The sequence below is a fragment of the Lupinus angustifolius genome, chromosome LG13 (genome assembly GCF_001865875.1).
Source record: "Lupinus angustifolius cultivar Tanjil chromosome LG13, LupAngTanjil_v1.0, whole genome shotgun sequence".
In the NCBI taxonomy this organism is placed as follows: Eukaryota; Viridiplantae; Streptophyta; class Magnoliopsida; order Fabales; family Fabaceae; genus Lupinus; species Lupinus angustifolius.
In genome coordinates this window covers 2,402,990-2,424,733 of record NC_032021.1, presented here as the reverse complement: position 1 = coordinate 2,424,733, position 21,744 = coordinate 2,402,990, and the positions used below count along the sequence as shown (strand labels likewise).

General features: G+C 31.6%; 2 protein-coding genes and 1 long non-coding RNA gene across 4 annotated transcripts; 2 read left to right on the top strand and 1 right to left on the bottom strand.

Annotated features, from left to right (window-relative positions):
- LOC109325077 (dof zinc finger protein DOF2.1-like) lies at window positions 246-1,979 on the bottom strand. Of its 2 annotated transcripts, none has more exons than XM_019557224.1 (2): window positions 1,785-1,979; window positions 246-1,363 (listed from the first exon to the last, which is right to left on the bottom strand). In XM_019557224.1, exons 1-2 carry the CDS (start codon window positions 1,806-1,808, stop codon window positions 479-481), a joined length of 909 nt encoding a protein of 302 aa, XP_019412769.1. In that variant the 5' UTR covers window positions 1,809-1,979; the 3' UTR covers window positions 246-478. The 2 variants fall into 2 exon arrangements, with proteins under 2 accessions (XP_019412769.1, XP_019412768.1); XM_019557223.1 differs by having other exon boundaries at window positions 1,773-1,976.
- Window positions 1,370-10,658, top strand: LOC109325079. Its single transcript, XR_002105076.1, has 3 exons — window positions 1,370-1,690; window positions 8,430-8,435; window positions 10,645-10,658. It is a non-coding gene; the product is annotated as an uncharacterized LOC109325079 (long non-coding RNA).
- LOC109325070 (V-type proton ATPase subunit a1-like) lies at window positions 12,878-21,271 on the top strand. The gene is made up of 18 exons (XM_019557212.1): window positions 12,878-13,195; window positions 14,639-14,683; window positions 15,082-15,201; window positions 15,379-15,486; window positions 15,826-15,939; window positions 16,063-16,236; window positions 16,407-16,544; window positions 17,020-17,127; window positions 17,278-17,385; window positions 17,529-17,677; window positions 17,917-18,070; window positions 18,733-18,893; window positions 19,146-19,352; window positions 19,445-19,628; window positions 19,712-19,795; window positions 20,154-20,347; window positions 20,433-20,492; window positions 20,608-21,271. Exons 1-18 carry the CDS (start codon window positions 13,052-13,054, stop codon window positions 20,810-20,812), a joined length of 2,457 nt encoding a protein of 818 aa, XP_019412757.1. The 5' UTR covers window positions 12,878-13,051; the 3' UTR covers window positions 20,813-21,271.

Genomic DNA, 21,744 nt, shown 5'->3' with positions numbered 1-21,744 from the left:
GTTTTAAGAATCTACCTGGTTAATACAACCTTGCAGAATATCTTGTAACTAACACTAATTAAAAACAAATAAAAATCCTGAAAAAGTGATTCTATTTGTTCATAGTGTGTTCAGGTTCATGCTGCACAAAACTATGAAATGTCACACTCATTTTCCAAACTCTCTCATTGTCAAATATGGAAATGATGCTTTATCTACTTCTCTCCAACTTCATTGACTTATTTACCAAACAAATCTGAAATTTCATTTATAGTCTATTCATTCATCTATTAAAAGATACTAGTACAAAAATTTGAAGATTATAGAGACAAAATAAAAGGAAAACAAATACAAAGTACTAAAAAACAAAAGAGTTGATTCAAGTGAATCAAATCCCTATTAACCCATTACTCAAGAGGATTAAAAATCTTAAGATTTATAAAATTTAAATAAAACATGATAAGAAAACTGTCAGTGCCTTAATTGTATAGTGACTCTTCTACATTAGAGGACTATTGAGAAGTCCATGCCATGATGAAGTGAAACCATTGTTCCAACTTGCTCTTCCTGAATCAATTGCTTCACCCATGTTTGTGTCTCCTCCATTGTGCTGCCAAGGAAAACCCCACAAAACCTTGTTTTCACTTTGGTCCCTTGCATTGCACAGTTCTTGTTTCATAGTAGTGACAGACACTGCTTGAGTAGTAGCAATACTCATTTGTTGTTGATTATCATAAGGTAGCATCATCTCTCCACAACCATTGTTTCCATTATCCACATCACTCATATTCTCACCATGCCCATAACCATAGTACAGATTTTGCATACTATTGTTATTGTTATGAGTTCCAAGGAACCCACTTCTAAGAGCATCTAAGAATCCAGGGTTTGAAGGATTCATACCTAAATTTCCAAGAATGTTATCACATGGTGTGGTTGTGTTTGTGTGGTTACCCATGATGGAAAGATCATGGTCATCATAACCCATTGACCCCTTTTGAAGCCTAGCTAAAGCAAGGTTAAGGTCATTTGAGTCATAAGACATTGGTGTGAGACCAATGAGAGAGTTTGGATTTGGTGTAAATGTTTGATCTTGATATCTCTTTGATGAAGATGATGATGATGATGATCTCTTGTTTTTCCTGCATCCTCCACCAACTGGAACATTCCTAAGAGTTCCTCCTTTTGTCCAATATCTCCTACAAGACTTGCAGAAATACCTTGGCTGAGAAAGACTGTAGTTGTTATAGTAGCAGAATTTGGTGTTGGAGGAGTCACATCTTGGGCATTTTTGAGCTTGTTCTGGCTGAGGTTTTGGTTTCTTGTCATGTTGTGCTGATTTTGAACATGCTATCATGTTTTCCAGTGACTGGTTAGACATTTGCTACAGCAACATAAAATTAATCCAAATCAGTTAACATGAATTCAAATAACCAAAAATATTAACTTTCCAATTTCTATACTTTGTTCATAGCATATTTACCTAGTACACAACACGGGTACATGTAAGTAAATTATTCATCACCTTTTAAATTAATTCTTATGAGACATTTTTATAAAGAAACTGATATGTTGTACCTCGGTTAAGGAGTGAATTATGTAAACATGATTCATATTAAAATATATGGTATTATTAGTAGTACATAATAACAAGGAAGTTACTTAAATGTACTGTATTTTTGCTCTAGAAGGCTTGTACTTTGTAGAAAATGTGTATGTAAATGAATCTATCTTAGCTGTTAAGGAAGAATTAAAACCAAAAAAGAAAAGGAAAATATGAAATATGATCTCACCTGGTGTTGTACAGTAGAAGAATGATCCATATCCATATATATATATATATATATGAAGTTGGAGTGAATTAAGGTTGAAACTTGAAAGATGTGTGTGTATTTGTTGGTATAGTGAGTAGAGAGAAACTAAGGAGAAAGGGAAAGAGAAAGGGTTGTTAAGGAAGTGATGGAAACAAGAGCTGAAGAAGTGGTTATATATAAAGCAATCCCAATAGAGAGAAGAGAGAAGAGAGAAGAGAGAGAGGGTAATGATGGGTTTTGCCGTACGAGATGATGGATGAGGTTAGCTTGCACGCAGAGAAAGCAACAGTATTCTCAATGTGAAAATACTCAAATAGGAGTAATAATTTCACATTTTAATTATTTATTTTAAGAAAATTTAATAATTTAAATTAAGATTAAATAATTAAATTTCCACAGAATGAACTACTGAGTGAAGTAATTGAATCTCTTACAAAAATAAAAGGAAATAAGAGAATTAGGGTAAGGATTTAATATATATACTGATAATATAGTGTATTTTACACTGTTAATAAATTATTAATCATTGATTTATTAATTATTATTGACTTTTAAACAAAAGTAATACAAATCAGCGGTATATAATTGAGTGACGGTGTAAAAAACTTTTACATTGTGAGTGCACAGATTTTAAACTCTCGTAGTAATCTAATTCCTTCCTTAACCTCATTCTGTGTGGGTCCCATACTCGCGTGGAATGCAACTATAAGTGGACCCCACCTCCTTCTTGGCCCAACACGGTCCCCGCCCATTTTCCAATTCACCGCGTTTCTAACAACAAAACTACTTCCATTTTCTAAGCCCCAAAATTCGCGTACCCATCCTTGTTTTTATTCGTTTATTTTATTTATTATTACATTATTATATCAATTTCCTTATTATGAATCTTAGATTTATTATTACATTAAGTGATCAGTTTTTGTGTAGGAATTGGAATGAGATCAAAAAACACTTATTATTTGTATCCATTATTATAATATTTTTATTTATGATTTCTCAATCTTTCCATCAATGTAGTTAAACTTATTGGACTAAGTTGTTGTTTTACTTATAATGATTTTGTACTGAAAGTATCCTCCAATAGAAAGACAAGAGATTACTTTTGCATTGCACATATCGATAAAAATGTCATTTCATTATATTAGAAGGATAGAAATAATAAATCATATTTTTTTATTTTGTTTTAGATGTATTTGTCTCTCTATTACTGGATAGAATCCTAGCTCATTTTTTACGTATTTATTTTCTCCTATGTCATTTTTTACGTATTTATTTTGGATATCCAAAGTCCAAGCATAGTCTTAACTCTTAAGGACACTCACCTAAGGAATCAAAAGATAAAGAGAATCATGGGACAGACCCATAGGCTAGTGTCTTCATATTAGAGAGTGATTTCGTGTGTATCAGAGTTAGTGTTTGTGCTAGCAATACAAATATTAGAACGTCTTGTTGTTATTACCCGAAGTATTTTTAAAGATCATATTATTATATAAACATGCTCAGATAATTTTGATACATATTTATATGACCTAATAAATTAATTAGAAGGTTACATGGAAAAAAAAACTCAATTAGAAGATACGTATAAAAAACTTACTTACATGTTTAACATTGTTTAATAGAAAAACAATAGTTAAGCATTGGTTAGAGCAAAACAATTATTTTACAAATTTTAATTTTTTTGGTTTTTCACTTTTTGAATATGGGTGTAGAGATAAAAGATAACAAGTAATAAAATATATACATAAATTGTCAAATTTTAATACTTTATATAATAGTAAAGAAAACATAAATTTCGCTAAGAAGGACGGCACTGTGGATTTTTTTGGAGTATATGATCATTGAGGTGTGGGACCTGGGAGAGAAGATAGCATTGTGATATCATGAAATTGAAATAGATGGAAGGGAAGGATTGTCGTCGTTTGTTGAATGTCGGGGTGATGTGGACTAGTGGTAATGATGTTGGGGACATGCAAGGGGGACACCAAAGACAATGACAGAGTATCTCCATTTTCATATCAAAGAAATGGTTTGGTACAACAGTTTTGCCTATAAATCTCGATCCTATTAAGAATAGATGTATACAGTCTTATTTCACGAATGAATAAATCGATTTTAGACTTTGAACTTATCAGTTATCACCACTTTACCCGCTATATATTGTGCCCATGCAAAACCTTACTGTTTGGTCTTCATTCATGTAACTATGACCCAATCAATTAATCCCCCAAACATTCTTTCATGGTTTTGGTGTATTCCTTCCCTGCTGCTTATTCACTCACTGTTCCCCTATATATACACGTACACATTCATGTATGATATTATACTATACTCATTAGTACTATGAGAGTACATAGTACACACATAAAACACTCCTCATCACCACTGTCACCACACTCAATATGCATCAGTCAATTTTTTGCTTTGCTTGTTTTTGGTTATTTGAACCCTTTCATTTGGGTGCTGGTGGTCCCTCATCCTGATCATGATCAATTATAATCTGTCTACAGTCACTGACTTGTCTTACTCAACACCCACTTGTTTGATTGAACACACTAGCCTTTGTTTTCACTGTCACTCCAAAAACCAATCTCTCCTTAAAAAAACTAACTATACCATCCATAAACATTGTCATTAAATCATGAAATAATTACTAATAATAATATCATTATTATTTTTTCTTTATGGTCCAGATTCTGACATGTGATATCAAAAAAGAATTAAGAGGTTAGATTTTTTTATTTTTGAATTAAATAAATTAAAATTTTGCAGTTCTATTCCTACTATTATATTTTAATGTTGAAGGGTCGAATATTAGAGATGATTTCTTCTCAAATTAGACAAAATGAAAATATTATTATACACTCCTTGCAAAGACAGCTGAATTGATGTTCCTTCTCTTTTCCAACTGTATTTAACAAAATTTAGCAAAAAAAACAGACTCGAAGATTCATCTGATGCGCCAAATATGTTGGAAATTAATGATTGTATGGTAGTTGGTCACCATTATTTGCCAATGCAGAACCGAATGATTAGTTTTGTCTTGTTTATTTAATTCATCTGCAGCTTAATCAGAGATATTTATATCCTAACACATTGCGCTTTGTCCTTTAGCTGGTAGAGAGAAAAAAAAGTATGAGTCTCCTTTTGCCTTAAGCGATCCGTTATTCTGTATCTTTGGGATCATTCTTTAACAAAAAAAACATAATATAATTAGAGTAAAGTGAAAAGCCATCATTGCATTTTATCAATTATTAAGGCCAATTAATTTTCAATGAATGATGGGGCACATTTTCTTTGCCTTCAATTACCAATTAAGATGAACATGCAAACCACCAAATCTGATTTCTAACCTAACAAATCATTCCTATTATGTCCAGATCCCGAAAATTTAATTAAAAGGGATAAACAAATATTACATCTTATAGATGGAAAGCAATTCAAACTAAACTACATATCATATGGGGCTCTAAAGTTTCAAGAAGAAGAAAAAAAGTAGAAAAACACTGCTCTGTATGTGTAATCCCAAGTACTTATTATACTGTATGATTTGTTCCTAAATTGGGTGTTATAGTCCATTGCTACACGTAGAAGAATCTTTAGACCTCACCTGGACAGATATACTCATATAACTAAAATTCATAAGGATTATAATTATGTCTTACATGGAATGAGTTTGTTATGCTACATATGAGTTTGTTATGCTACATAATGTAAGACCTACTAATGTTGTCGTTCCTTTTGGTTTTAATTCTATCAATAGTGACTCGATAATAGTTATTTTTGTGTGACATTACTCACCTTTCAGTATCTGATAATATACATCAATCAATCTTATATGGTAGTCATTTCTATGATACAACTCTTATTGAAAGCCTCAACAGCTTGATTGGTTTGATATATTACTTGGTGTGAGATTCCTAACATTACATATGTCTCATACAAAAATTATATGTTTTCTCATAAGTATTTTCGCCCATTTTGTCTGAAATTTTTGACTGGTCAAGAAATTAAATCTAAAATTATTTGATTTAAATATTCATTAATTTAATATTGTTTGGCCAAAATCATAAGAGTAACATACATCACTGCAAATGTTATCCCACTATTCATACTTTTGTATGTTATCTTGGAGTACTTGTGGAAAATAATGAGCAAGCAATGATTGATTCCACTTAGGTGTATCCTTTGGATCCCGTGGAAATTTAGCTTTGGGCTCACTCTATGTTCCAATGTAGTTAATATTCAAAGTGACCCTAGATTGAAAAGAAAATATAACATAACATATAGTAGTATGAGTATATGTAATTATATGCTGATTGATGAAATATAATAAACATGTATGTATCTGAGAATGGATTGTGTTGAGCATATTTAATTTAAGTAGATCAAAGATTGGAGGATACAAAAATATGTGGTGGACCATGGATTGTAGGTATGGTTATGAGTATGAACAATATAGGGATCAGTCATGCTGGTTGACTAGTCAAATTATATCAGTCAAAGGAAACACTGATGACGAAAATAAAGTAAAAGCAAGCGATGGGAAACTGTGCCCAACATCCCTAAGGTATTCAAATACAACACATACTATAATGTTGTTTCTATTAGCATTTGTGTGAAGAAAACAATAGGAGTGTAATTTGGTCGGTGTGAGGTGGGGCCATAACACGAAATCCATGTGTCTCTGGTCGTACACGTGGAAAAGAAAATGCGGCTTATAAGACGAATATTGCAGATTACGAGGAAGTGAAAAAAAAAAAAGTGGCAGTAAACTGATATATGAGTTAGAATATTCTCCATTAACGAAGAGTCGAGTATACAAATAACACAAAAAACATAAGAATGATATATTTTTATATTTTAAGTATAAATATATTACACTTGTATGTGTAAAAAAATAAGAAATTGACTATTCGTTACAAAATAAGAATCCTAGTTCACTAAGATAGAGAGAGAGGGCACACAGTGACAGCAGCAGTGAGCACTGTCAAATTGTTAGACTTAGTGGGATGTGAGTGGGCCCTCACTAACTTATCTTCCCTTGTGAAGCAAAGCATCACTTACATAGTTACATAATCATAATCCAATTCCAACATCCAACAACCTTATATTTAAATTTTGAAGCACAATATTAATATTATATTCAGCTCGTTCTCATCCATAATACCACTCCATCTGTCCCCACCTTGTATTCTATTTAATCTCATAAGTATAATTGCGCCTGGTTACTGCATAATAGACTCTCTTTGGATTCCAACATGAGAGCTTTTGTTAAGTTCTAACAACTCCCTATCACTTAATGTATAAAAAATTAAATTATTAAACTACTAACAAATGCCAAAGTTTAGACACCTAAGCAATAGTTAAACATTTAAGATATAATATTTATTTTAGTTTATTATATTTTTCCACATTGTCAATTTGGTTTCTAAAAAAATTACAAAATCTAAAATTATTAAACTACTAACTTACATTTAAAAAAAATGGTTGATTTTGGGGTTTTCAATTTTTAGACTAAACTAGTAAGTTTAAAACATATGATAATCTGAAATGAATATTACTCTTAATTTAATATATAAAATCAAATACTACAAATGTTGCTATTTTGAAGGAACACATGTATTGTCCAAAAAATGTATCATATCATTATTTCTGATTTGTTAAAAAATATTTAAATATTAAATTTTCAATCATTGATAAGAAATTATTCCACTTTGTTGGATATCACCTATTTTGAAGCCATAAAATGAGTGGTGAGAGGGTGGTTGGTGAGGAGATGATACATGATTTGTGACGTGGAGAAAACAAAATGATGGAGGGTCATGCGATGCACGAAGGAAGAGGACACATAAGAAGTGAGAGTTTGGTAACGGATTGGGTTTTGTTAGATCCAAGTCAGTGAAGTGGGAAACGATGATGATGATCAATGTGAATGAATGAGTAGATTCCTATACTTGGGATAAACGTGATTGGGGACGTCATCGACACAAATGGTGCTACTGGCAAACTATTAACTTGTATTCCATAACTAAAATTATGATTATATTATCACGGTTTTTTTAATTTTTATAAAGATATTACAAATTTACAACTACATAGGTCATATTTTCCATAATTTTTTGCAATTATAGTATGCAATTTAAAATAGTAGATGACTCTCAAACATAACCTGTCATTCATTGCTAACTTACAAACAAACCTACGCATTTCGGAATGCTAACGTTATAAACAGGACATCCTAGTTCAGGGCATGCTGAACCGCAAACACAATGCTTCATCAAGCGCTTCAGGTAACAACCACACTGTCCTGTATGAAGAGTTTTATTGTCCTTTTTTGATCCCACGGTCCCACCAAGATCCTTTCTTTGTGTTTCAATTAGTGTATCAAACCAATTAAAATACATCATTCAATCAAATAGAAAAAATATAAATAAAGAATTATATTACTTTGCATAATTTGATTGGATAGAGATATAAAAAGATAAGTGATTTAGGTTCGGTCCTACCCTACTTATCAATGATTATCTCTTGCAAAATACTCCTGCTTTACAGTTTAGACCAATAAAATAAGGTTAATTTATGGTTAATGTATGTGCTAACTCACAACTTGGTAAAAAAAATTTGGAGCTATAGTAAATTGTTTGGTATGATGAATAAGAGGTTAAAAGACAAAGGTATTGTATTGAAAATCACAAATTTAAACTTTTATATATTTAAATGCATCATTTTTAATAGAATGTTTTTATCTTAGATTTAATATTGGTAAGTATCCTTAGCTCACTTGTGAGCATTTTTTATTCATAGAAATATAACAAACAAACAAAATCCAACATATTTATACTCTAGTATTTTATTGATGAAAAGCAGTGATAATTTATACTCGAATATTATTGGCTTCTCTATCACAAAACACTAAGTTAGCTTATGGAAAACCGAAATGGAGAGGGTTAAGGAAAGAAGCCAAAAAGGACTACTCTTCATCATTAAGGTTTGTTTCCCAATCCATATGGTCGTGATTTATGCCGCAAATCCAACATATTAGAAAGGAATCAAAGAATTGTTCATGCCAATAATTTATAGGTGAATGATCTTTAAATAATGGGAAATTGTATCCCTGTCGGTCCAAGTTGTAGTCTAGCGTTTTGTTTCTATTTGGCTTGGTTTATATGTGCCACAGTTCAAATATTGTGAGCTAAGCATGCGTTTGTTGTCCATTTCGTAATACTTTACAAGAGAATTAAAAAAAAAAAGGTTAAGGTTAAGGAATGTCTAGTGAAATGCGTACAATTCACACACGCATCTTTATCAAAATCTCTATCCAGATTTTTATGATGCTCCACTTTGTTTGTTATATAATTTCCTAAATACAAAAAATGTCACATGTTAGATTAAATAATCTCCTAAATACAAAATACTTGGGCTGATGCTCACTGACCCTTGCAACATTTGTTTTTATACATTTGAATCAAATATATGAGAAATAATAGCTCTTACATACCTACATCTTTAGTTGTATGAGTTTGCTAAAATTGTCATTAGTGGATAAAATTAAATCGTTATATCTTTTTTTTTCCTCAAATTATTTGAAGAAATAATACTATGATAGTAACAAAATATTTTATTATATATATAGAATTTCAACAAAAAAAGTCATATAAAAAGAACAAAAAAATATCGGCGGAATATTATAAAAACAAACCAATTGAAAAGTATGATAATATTTTTTTATAATAGATTTCTTAATAGCTTGCTAATCTATTCAGTGATTGTCTTTGGGCGTTTAGGAAGCCCCTTTATACACCATATTTTTATGAATTTTATATATTACAATTACATTATCCATCATTTATGCTTAATTATTACTGATTATTTAAAAAGTAATACAAATTAAAGATAAATAATTTTAGTGTCTGTTTAATTTTTTTACATGTGTATAAATATTATACTCTATTTTATTTGTGATTTACTTAAATATTACTCAAAATAGATGAAAGATAGATAAACTAAAGATTAAACGCTTTAAAAAACTTTGCTTCTATTTCTTCTTGTCAAGGACTGATAAATGTATTCGTCTTCTTTGTTTCGTGGGCTTTAAAGTCCGTGGCTAAGGCCCGTGATAATATATTAATTGTATTGTATTAGCCACAGGCCACAGCTGATGAGTCAAGGGCCTCGCTCATCACCTATCCAAGTAGGAAACTTAGAACAAAATAAAGCATGATCATATTCCATTTCTATTTTATTTTTTTCCTTTTTAGATTAATTTTCTTCAATGATCCCACCCCAATTCTAGATTTAATATAAATATAAATATAACAAACAAGGAAAAACCCATATAAGTCTTCCTTTTTTATTGACACAGATATGAAAGGGTGTATCTTAGTATCCACCATTTAGTCATAAGAAAAGACACTAAACCCAATTTATTCAAAATTTTCACTCGCCTCAAATCTCAATGTAACATTACAGAATTTATTCATTCTTCACTCTTACTTTGAGTGAAGAATGTAAGCCCATGTTGTTGATTGAGGAATGAAAATTGTAAAGAACTTTACCAAAACAAGATTCTTCATTATGCCTTGGAATGGCTTTGAGTAGTAGCTTAAGTATTTTCAGTTTTCATCTCCTCTTTTTTATTTTGTTCCTTGTGGGCAAAAGCATGAAAAATGCACGCCACAATGTTACTCAATGATTAAAGCAATAACGGATATTTGAAGTTTCTATTATTAAGGCACTAGAGAAAGAATTTCACTAGTTTGAGTTTGATAAGCTTACTCTTCTAAGAAACTGGCAAGAGTATAAAAATGATCATAGATTTTATCATTTTTTGTACTAACAAATATGTCAGTTTATAAGTAAAGAGTTAATCTTATTCTAGATATATGATTGTCCTCCTAACAAGTGATACTCTCATAAATCAAAATTTTAATATTTTCATCTTTCTAACATTTACTATAGTTTTACATCATTGAACCAATATTTTGTCAAGAGAATGATAAGGTAGTTAAATAACTATCTTAGCAATTATGGATTCTCATTAGCATCTCATCGTGAGTATAACTTTTTTGATCTGTGCCAACACACCATAAATGAAAACTGTGAAAATAAGGCAGTATCCACCAATTAGATGAGTTTTATTCACAATTTTGTCATTTGAGATATGCATGAAAAATTATTGGAGGGTTATTACCCATGTACGTTTATATGAATGGGTTTTAACTTGTGAGAACACTTATAGAAATGAAAAACATTAAATAATAATTTTAACGAAATTATACAAAAATCATTCAATATAGCAAAAATTCGAATAACATTAAGAATTTTTTAATTTTTTTTATATAATCAAATATATATTTTCTTATTTTATGAGTAAACAATTAAGAGATGTTTGACTGCCTCATTCCAACAAATCTCAATTTTTTTATTTAAATCAACGTTTTGGTAGATTTTGTCATGTTCATAACCATATTTTTTTAATATGGTAAATTTAAATCAACAAATGCTGTAATTAAAAGGTAAAGACTAAAAATAAATATAATTAATTTAAAGAAGAATGTTTGCCATGTTTTAAGAAGAAATATTTAATAATAGAGAAATAACACTATTGTTAAGGCAAAATTATAAATATAGTCAAAATATACATGTCAAAAAATCAGTGAAAAACTCTTCTATATTAATATAAATCCTCCTTTTTAATAGCTTTCTTTAAAATGATATATAAGTTATTTGAAAGGGTGTATATTAAATGAAATTAACTCGTTGTTATTCTGTGTATTACATGGGTTATTCTATTTTAAAATTATTATATATATCTAACAAAAGGAAATTTTATTCTAGTAGGTATAAGTATAACAATGTTTATTTAAAAACATTTGTAAATTATTTTTATTGTTTGACAAAAATAGTATTGTTGGCATGATAAAATTGCCATAAATGCCTGATTTGAAATATAAAAATGTTAAAAAATTATTATCATATTTTTATTTCTAATTTAAAGATAAAAATTATTGAATTACATCCCATGATATTTTCATAATTATTTTCTTTTAAATTACGAGCGAAACATGTAAAACGCTAACAATTTTTCTAGCTAGAGAAAATAATGTAATCTAAATGGGAAAAGAATCCCACTTGGGAAATTGTTACAGGCTTAAATATTGTTTTAGTCTTGTTTTAATTTGGCTCTCTAACAAAAGAAAGTGTTAGTTGTCTCATTTTATTTTAGTTTTAGGTTTCTATATAACAAAATAAAACGCCAATTTAATTCTTCATCTTCTAATATTTCTTAATTTCACATTTTATTATAATATTAGTTAAGTAGATTTACTCCAAAAAAACGTCAATTTATCAGATATTCATTTTCCAAGATATAGATTTTCTTACCTAAAGAATTTGATGAAATGCTTTTTGAATTAAATGTAATTAACATTGTACGCTAAAGTTGACAAATATTAGAAATATAGATCATTAATATGGCAAATTAAAAACAAAAATAAGACAATAGATTGAATTGAAGCCTTTATTATTTACTAAAAATAAGATAAGTTGATATTTTAATTTTTTTATGACATGTCACTTGTCTGGTAGTATAAGCTATGGAAATTTTAGATTTGGATTTACGTGTCTTACTAGAATTAAATGCTATTTTATTTATTGTTAGCTATTTACTGTTATTCCCCATGTTGTCCAGTCACATTATTATTTTTATGATATTAAATATATAATAAAGTCTCTATTAATTTTTTAACTTATGTCTAATTTTTTTTCAAAGTTTCAATAAAGATAATTATGATACTTTTCTCCAAAATTTTCAACTTAGCAACAATCTTTTATGCCTTCTATGTGGTGGAATTCCACCTCGTTATTTACATAGTAAAATTTAAGATTAAGGAAATATATCAAATTTAATTAAATCGTTCCCTTTTATATTTTATGTAATATTTATGTTACAAAATTATTATAAAGGAAAACATAAAAACATTTAATACAGTAAAAGATAAAATTAAAATATAAAAATTCCTTCTAACGTCATGTATGTTACAAAATCACGTTTTTAGATAGATATATTAGTATAGATTACGAGATACTGAGACTGAATCTCGCAATTCCAATTGCAGTTGCGAATGGAAACTGAAAGCGTAGCAGTGTTGAAGTTCAAACTCCAAAGCCGTTAAATTAAACACATTGCAAAACGCACACTCTTCTTCTTCAAACTTCAAAATTTCTCACAGAAGAAAACGGTTTCTCAGATCTGAATGGAACGGTTAATAGATAAGTTTCCATCAATGGATCTGATGCGTTCAGAGAAGATGACATTCGTTCAACTCATCATTCCTGTTGAGTCCGCTCACCGAGCCATGTCCTATTTGGGCGAACTCGGTCTTCTTCAATTCCGTGACGTAATTTTCTTACTCTTCGATTTGAACTTGCTTAATTCAAATTCTATTGTTTTGTTTTTGGCGCATTTTGTTTTGTTTGTGTTTCCTCGTGACTTGAACGTAGAAACGATAGTGATTATTGATTTTAGTTTAGGAGTTTGTGGTAGTGTGAACTTCTTGCGTTTGCGTCAAGAAATTATTGCAGTGCAGCATTGTCGAATTCGTTTAATGCTAATGTTGTAAGATTTGTTGATAACTGGCATTCTCATACAAGTTTATTTTGCGGCAAAGGGTTTATGCAAGATTGCGATCCAACGTTTAAGTGTTTTTTCAAAGTGTTTGAAACTTCTTTGTTTGATAGGTGCACAATTTAGTTGCACTGTAGGTTGCTTAAGTTAAGTATTATTCCATGCAAAATGTGGACATGCTATGTTTGATGATATGTTTTTCCTTTGTTCGGAAATGTTGGCAATTATCACTCTTATGTTTTAAATTTGTTAGGTTGATCTAACCGTAATTGCGGTAAATTGTGGGAAAATTGGTATGGAATGAGGTTGTGGAGACTGAATCTGCAATATTGTGGCTGTAGTTACAGTTCAGACCACAGTTTTAACTGTCCCACTATCTAATCACTGCCTTGACTCCTGCATTATCATTTTTTGGCCTACATATAATACATTCAAGAATGTTAAGAATGTCCATTTTAGAAACTCGGATAGTTGCATGGTTTTAAATTGCAGTTTCCATTAGATTCAGTTTACCAAAACTGTGGGAAAATGTGGCAGCTATGGTCATAGTTACAGTCATGATACGATTGATAAGAAAACCAAAACCACAACATTGTGGACTGCAATTTAAAACCCTGGATAGTTGGTTTCCTTTGAAGTTAGACTGTGTCATTGCATATGCTGCTACTGTTGATAATATAATAATTTCTAATGGCAATTCAAGACAACACGGTGTCACTTATGAATGGTTTACTAATGACACATAAAGAAGTTGCTTCTTTATGTGCGCCTGTGACCATATGAGTATAAATGGGTGGAGAACCATAAACATAACATGTGAGAATTGTTGTACATCTTAGCTGTAGATACCTTCGGTCTAGAGTCATGGCTGGAAGCAAATATTTCACAATATTCTGCATATGCAAAACCTTAGATGTTAATTTTCCATTTCTTATACCCTCTCTTACTTTTTCACTGGGAGAGATTAAAGGTGGACATGATAAATTTTCAATGATATTTCTTTTTTGCAATACCATATATCATGCTATCTCTCGTTCTGAATGGCACTTTGGGTAGCAGTTTGCAGGTGTGTGATACGAAATATTCTAAGTTTGTTTTAATGATTTTAACTTTCAACCTTCTCAAATTTATGATATTGATGTTGTTTGCGTAAAATTCTTCAATCTGTAATCAATGCATTATGCATTTCTTATGGACACTTTTTTCTCATCTGCAGTTAAATGACGAAAAAAGCCCATTTCAGAGAACATTTGTTACTCAGGTAATCTTCGCTGAACAGATTAGTAGTCTGCATTTGGAATTTGAAACTTTTCTATTCAGCCAGTTGTTATGACACTATGTTTCACTAGTTAGAAGAAAAAAGTGAAAATTTATAATCAATGTAGTTTCCCCCTGTGAATTAGATTATAGTTATTTAAACCATAAAGATTTGATTTTAAAAATGGAAGTATGTTTGAATTTTGGGAGAGTTTGTTTTTATGTTTCCCTTTCTATATTTTATGCAAAATGAATCTACTGTCTGATATTGACATATTAACTTCTGTTATAGTCTATTTTGGGCTTGATATGTTGTTATTTAGCTCAAGAAGTCACAATTGTGATAATATTTTCACATATTTTTCTCATGCACCATTATTAACTGTGTTTTGTTTTTAACAGGTAAAGCGATGTGCAGAAATGTCAAGAAAACTAAGATTCTTCAAGGATCAAATCAATAAAGCCAGCCTGATGACATTTCCTCCTGTATCGCAGCCCGATATTTTCTTTGAGGATTTAGAGGTCATTTTCTATTTTGTTGCTTTGCCTTGTGCTTGCATTCATGTTACATGTCAGGCTGCTCACAGTCACAGTAACATCCTATTGTAACTTGAGCTGGTTGTCTGCAGTTTTCCCAGTTTAGGGATTTTAACTCTTGAATCTGACATTATACGTTCTATTGGATTTCTATTAAACCAGATACAATTGGATGAGCATGAACACGAGCTAATTGAAATGAACTCTAACAGTGAGAAACTTCGGCAATCATATAATGAATTACTGGAGTTCAAGATTGTATTGCAAAAGGTATTTTTCTTGGTTATTTGTGGTGAGCATTATATAAGCATATTCTCTTGTTACTTCAAGGTACTAGAGATGTCTATATCCCCTCTGTAATTCTGGTCGTAGTAGTTTATTTCCTGTTTGAATTCAGTTAGCAAATAGTGGCCTTTCTGATCATAACTTATAATTAGTTATTTAATTTTTTCTTTGTTCATCTTTTCTAATATAGTTTGATTTTAATTTATTCAATCAACTATTAATATTGTACTTAATTATAACCACATTCCTATTCTTTTAAATATAAAATAGTTCCTGTATACTTTCTTAAATCTATGTATGATATAAGTTTGTGGTAAATTTCAGGCATGTGTTTTTCTTGTTTCAAATCATGGCCACACTGTTTTGGAAGAGAGAGAATTAGAGGAGAATGTTTACTCAAATGGAGGCTATGTTGAGACACCATTTTTGTTTGAACAGGTTCCTTGTAACATCCCATATCATCCTTAATATTCATCTCCTCTGAAAAGTCTAAATTCTGTTACTATTTTTGTCACTTTCATTATCCTGTCAGTGCACCATAATAAATTGTTTATTTTACAGGAAATGAGACCTGGACCGTCAAATCAATCTGGTTTAAGATTTATCTGCGGGATAATTTGTAAATCCAAAGTTGTAAGGTTTGAAAGGATGTTATTTCGTGCTACAAGAGGCAATATGCTTTTCAATCAAGCACCAGCTGATGAACTAATCACCGATCCAATTTCTGGGGAGATGGTTTTCTTCTTTCTTATCACTTAATGATAATTTACTATAGTTTTTTCCAAACCTATAATTAAAAAAAAATTGGTTTCTATTTGTAGCCCATCATACTGCCTGTTAGTTTATTTTCCTATTAATCTATTCTGTCCATATAATGACTCAGACTGCTGAACTCTTCTTTTCAGATTGAGAAAACAGTGTTTGTTGTGTTTTTCTCTGGGGAGCAGGCAAGAACAAAGATTCTGAAAATTTGTGAGGCATTTGGTGCAAATTGTTACCCTGTCCCTGAAGATATAAGTAAACAAACGCAAATAACTAGGGAGGTAAATATGTTGGCTTAAGAAAACATTATATATTTTCCTCTTCAGTTATGTATAATCTTATATTATAAGGTAGGGACAGATGAGATTGGACCTTTTGCAGCCTACAGTTTCAGTGGGAAAAATTACTTTCAAATTGCATACTAGGGAACTTCAGTATTTATTATCATACCCTACCATAGTATTCAGAAAATTTGTTTTGCATTCCAATAGGATTTCATTTGATGCTTTTTAAAAGGGCAGTATACAGTACTGTAAATATTTTGTGGGGTTCTGTTCCAGCAATATTATTCAAGAGTAAGAGTATTGAGTAGTATCAAGGGAAAAAAAAGTAGTGTCCATTCAATTGAAATCAACTACACAGTTTCTCTTAGGTTTTTTATGTTGATGTATGCCATTCAATGTCATAGTTGTTGACTAACAAATGGGAAGGTTGAAACTGTATTATTTACAGTTGAAATTTTATTTTTTGTTACAGGTTTCTTCACGTCTTGCTGACTTAGAGGCAACTTTGGATGCTGGGATTAGGCATTGGAATAAAGCTCTAGCTTCTTTAGGAGATCATTTACCAAAATGGATGGACATGGTAGAATGTCACTTCTAAATTCCTTATTATATAATATTTTCTTTGTTCCTTGTGCTGTTGCTGTGAAGCAGTCATAATATTTTTCACTGTTTGCGAGTGATGGATATTTGTCATGGACCAATAGTTTTCATCCTTTTCATCTTGTCCTAGGTAAGAAGAGAGAAAGCAGTGTATGATACACTGAACATGTTAAATGTTGATGTCACAAAAAAATGTCTCGTTGGAGAGGGATGGTGCCCTATATTTGCAAAAACGCAGGTACTTCTATTTATTTTCTCAAATTTTTGGATTCTGAGTTTCTGACTAACTCCAGTTCCTCCTTATGATTTTTGAGAAATTGAAAATTCTTTGATTTATATTTTATAGTAAAAAATAGATGATTGCATCTACTGATTTTCCAGATTCAGGAGACATTGCAGCGTGCAACGTTTGACAGCAATTCTCAAGTTGGCATAATCTTTCATTCAATGGATGCAGTGGAATCACCCCCTACATATTTTAGGACCAATGGTTTCACATATCCATATCAGGAAATTGTTGATGCATATGGGTGAGCATAATATTTACTGTGTTTAGTAGCAGCAACTTGAATACATTAATTTATTGAAATAAAATACCTTCCATGAAGCCAGAAATACATGGAAATGTGTGCCCATGTCAAAAGATCCAATATGTCTTATTAATTTCATAGAAATAGAATTGTAGAAAGTTAGCTTAGGACAGCTCCCTTATTTTGCAGTGTGGCCATAAAAACTGAAAAGATCCCTAATAATGTATTTTATTCGGCAGTGTTGCAAGATATCAAGAAGCAAATCCTGCAGTTTACACTACTATTATATTCCCATTTCTTTTTGCGGTAATGTTCGGGGACTGGGGTCATGGAATTTGCTTGTTGCTGGGAGCATTATTTCTTGTAGCACGTCAAAACAAGCTGAGCACTCAGGTAACTTTATTTTACTGTGACATAAATAATGTAGCTGATGAATAATTGCACTAAATAATTGTAATGAGTGTTTGACATGTATGGTTAATTTTCGATGAGAAATGTGATATATCAAAATTCAGCATTCTTTTTCCATTTGATGTTTAACAGGGCAATCATAATGTTCAAAATTTTGAGTATTCAGTGTTTTATATGATTAGGCTGATAAATATCTCAATAAGGAGGTTACAAAATTTTGTAATTATTATGATTTTATGTCCTCAATCATGATAGGCATGCGGGACTGATGGCCATAAGGCACCAGATCACCAAATTATAGTGGCTAAAAGGACTATTCACTATGGGAATAACAGAATCCCCATGTAGACAGAAAGAAGGGAGGAAGGTGGAATTCTGTTGGAGAAAATGATTAAAGGGAGAAAGAGGGAGAGAAGGAAAGCGAACAAAAAGGGGGAAAGGAATTGAGGCCTTTGGGCAGGGGAAGCTAGCCTAGTGGCTGTTATTTTCCATTTCTGTTTCAGTAATTTCTGGGTTGGATTTCCAGTTTTCTGTAGTAGAAAATGAGATTCCTATCAAAATATCTTGAAAATTGAAATGTTGGTAATAAATTTATTATACTACATATAAGTGTGTACCTAACGGCTCTATTTGATTTCTGCCAGAAACTAGGAAGCTTTATGGAGATGCTATTTGGCGGGCGCTATGTGCTTCTTTTGATGTCACTATTTTCAATCTATTGTGGGTTAATATACAATGAATTCTTCTCTGTTCCTTTCCACATATTTGGTGTGTCTGCTTACAAATGCAGAGATAGTTCATGCAGGTGTCTTCTATTTGTCCCTTTGTAGCCTATGATTTTTGTGCCAGTTGAATGTTTTTTCCATTACTTCCCTTTTTAATTCCTTTTAGATGATCTCTTCTGTTTTCCTTTCTGTTTATATTATTTTCCTCCTTCAAAATTGTGCTGATTTGGATATTATAGTTAGAGACTTAGAGCATATATACATTAAAATCTACTTTTAGCTGGGTTTTAGCTTCAGGCTGTTTGATTTGTATTATTTCCACCACTTTTCAGGGATGCACATACTACTGGCTTAGTGAAATTCCGAGAACCATACCCATTTGGTGTGGATCCCAGCTGGCGTGGAAGTCGTTCAGAATTGCCTTTTCTGAACTCTCTCAAGATGAAGATGTCCATTCTGTTTGGTGTGGTGCATATGAACTTGGGAATCATGTTAAGTTATTTTAATGCTCATTTTTTTGGTAACTCGGTGGATATAAGGTTCTCACTCTTCTAACTTACCTTTCTATCTATTATTTATCCTTCGGGTAGAATGTTTTTATTTGGTTGTTTACTCTCCATGTTGCATTTAGGTACCAGTTTGTGCCACAGATGATTTTCCTGAACAGCCTATTTGGGTATCTTTCCCTTCTCATCGTTGTTAAGTGGTGTACTGGATCTCAGGCGGACCTTTATCATGTAATGATTTACATGTTTTTAAGCCCCTTTGACAATCTTGGTGAGAATCAGTTGTTGTGGGGCCAAAGACCACTTCAAGTATGTTTCTGGTTCTTTTCCTTGATGTTGCTTAATAAATTGTTGTATTTTCATCACTCTGAATCACTGCTCATGATATGCAGATTGTGTTATTGCTTTTGGCTGTAATTGCGGTCCCATGGATGCTCTTTCCAAAACCTTTTATACTAAGGAAGCTTCATAATGAGGTACCACTTTTGCCTCCCCAGTGTTGCTTTTATTGCTTGAAAGTTGATAATTTTATTCCCCAAACCTCTTGATGTTAATATGATAACATTTCACACATGTGCTTGTTGCTATGAGTACCCCCTTTATGACCGGATTTCTGCTTGAGGATGTAAAACCACAATTCTCCCAAATATCCATTTGGATAATTTTTATTTGACTAAAAATATGCTAGTTTTAGACTACTTGAGTATGCAAATATTATATTTTTCTGGCTACACAGGTCCTTTTTTCTATTCTTCTGTTGATTGCTAGTAATTAATGAATAATTGCCCAAGGAGTTGTGAACAATATTAATCTTTTATCCTGATGACATTATAGAGATTTCAAGGACGCAATTATGGTATGCTAAATATCTCTGAGATGGATCTTGAGGCGGAACCAGATTCTGCCAGGCAACGTCATGAGGAATTCAATTTCAGTGAGGTCTTTGTTCACCAAATGATTCACGCCATTGAGTTTGTTCTAGGCTCAGTTTCAAATACAGCATCATATCTTCGACTTTGGGCATTAAGGTTTGATCAGTCATGATTTTCCCTCACCGGGATGAATTCTTTAATAGATTCTTGTTCCCCGGTTGACTTTGTTTCCACTTTGCAGCTTGGCTCACTCAGAACTTTCTACTGTTTTTTATGAGAAAGTCCTGCTTCTTGCTTGGGGGTGAGTCTGATTGTTTGCATTTATTTTCAATGTTTGCATTTATTTATTTAATAATTAATTATGCATTTGCTTATCGTTATTCATTGATGCCATTTGCTGAATGCAATTAAAACAGGTATGATAATTTTGCCATTCGATTGTTGGGGCTAGTTGTTTTTGCCTTTGCAACTGCATTTATACTACTTATGATGGAAACTCTGAGTGCTTTTCTTCACGCCCTGCGTCTTCACTGGGTAGAATTTCAAAATAAATTCTACCATGGTGATGGCTATAAGTTCAGACCTTTTTCCTTTGCCCTCCTCGCAGAGGATGAAGATTGATCCATTCATGTATCTTGGTTTATTGGCTAACAGACCAGAAGTATATACATAAATATTATCACAGAATGAGAATTTGTAGGAAACCATTCTGGTGGCTGTGGATGTTCGGTTTGCTTGATGTTGTGCTGCTTGATATTTGACCTCGCCGCAATATTCTGCATTTCTGCCTCATTTTCCTGTGCCTGTCTTCGTGCGACAGATTCAGCCAACAGCCACTGCTGGCATCTATAACAGACAACATTTACTTTCAATTTTTAAGGCGAAGAGATAAATGAAGGGAATGGTTAGTCAGATTAATTTCTATAAGGAGCCAACCATAGTGTAGCTATTGGATTTTGATTGTTTGAATTTACACACATTACATACTCACAATGTAGCGCAGGTTTTTCTGGGAAGTTGGCATTTACTCTGAAAATTTATTCACTAGTTGTAAGGATTAAGTTGCTCAATGCACTCGTACATAATTGTGTCTGTGTGTAATGATAAGCCGGCAGTAGCAGGTTGGGATTGCGCCCAGGCTCACCCTCTTTGATTTTTATTTCTTGGTCAATAAATATATTTTTTCAAATTTAGTTGAACATCTCAGTCAGAAACTTCACATTATTACACTGCTACTTTCCCCAATGTTCGTGGTAACTTCTGTTGATGCTTTGTTTTTTACAGTAATATATTATTGTGTATTACTTCAATTTCTTCGTATCGTTTTGGTTTTGCAAGTGAAACGTGAGAGTCAATTGATTGGACCATTTGATTGTACCAAACTCACTGATATCCCGCATTCCAGTTTATAATGACAAAAGTGGGATTTGGTTCTTGCATCTTCACTCACTAACCACTGTTTTTTTCTTGCTTGCAATCCTTAAACTTGGTCAATCCTTATGACTAAATGTAAGACTTCTAGGAATACCATCTACTGGTGTATGAATATTTCA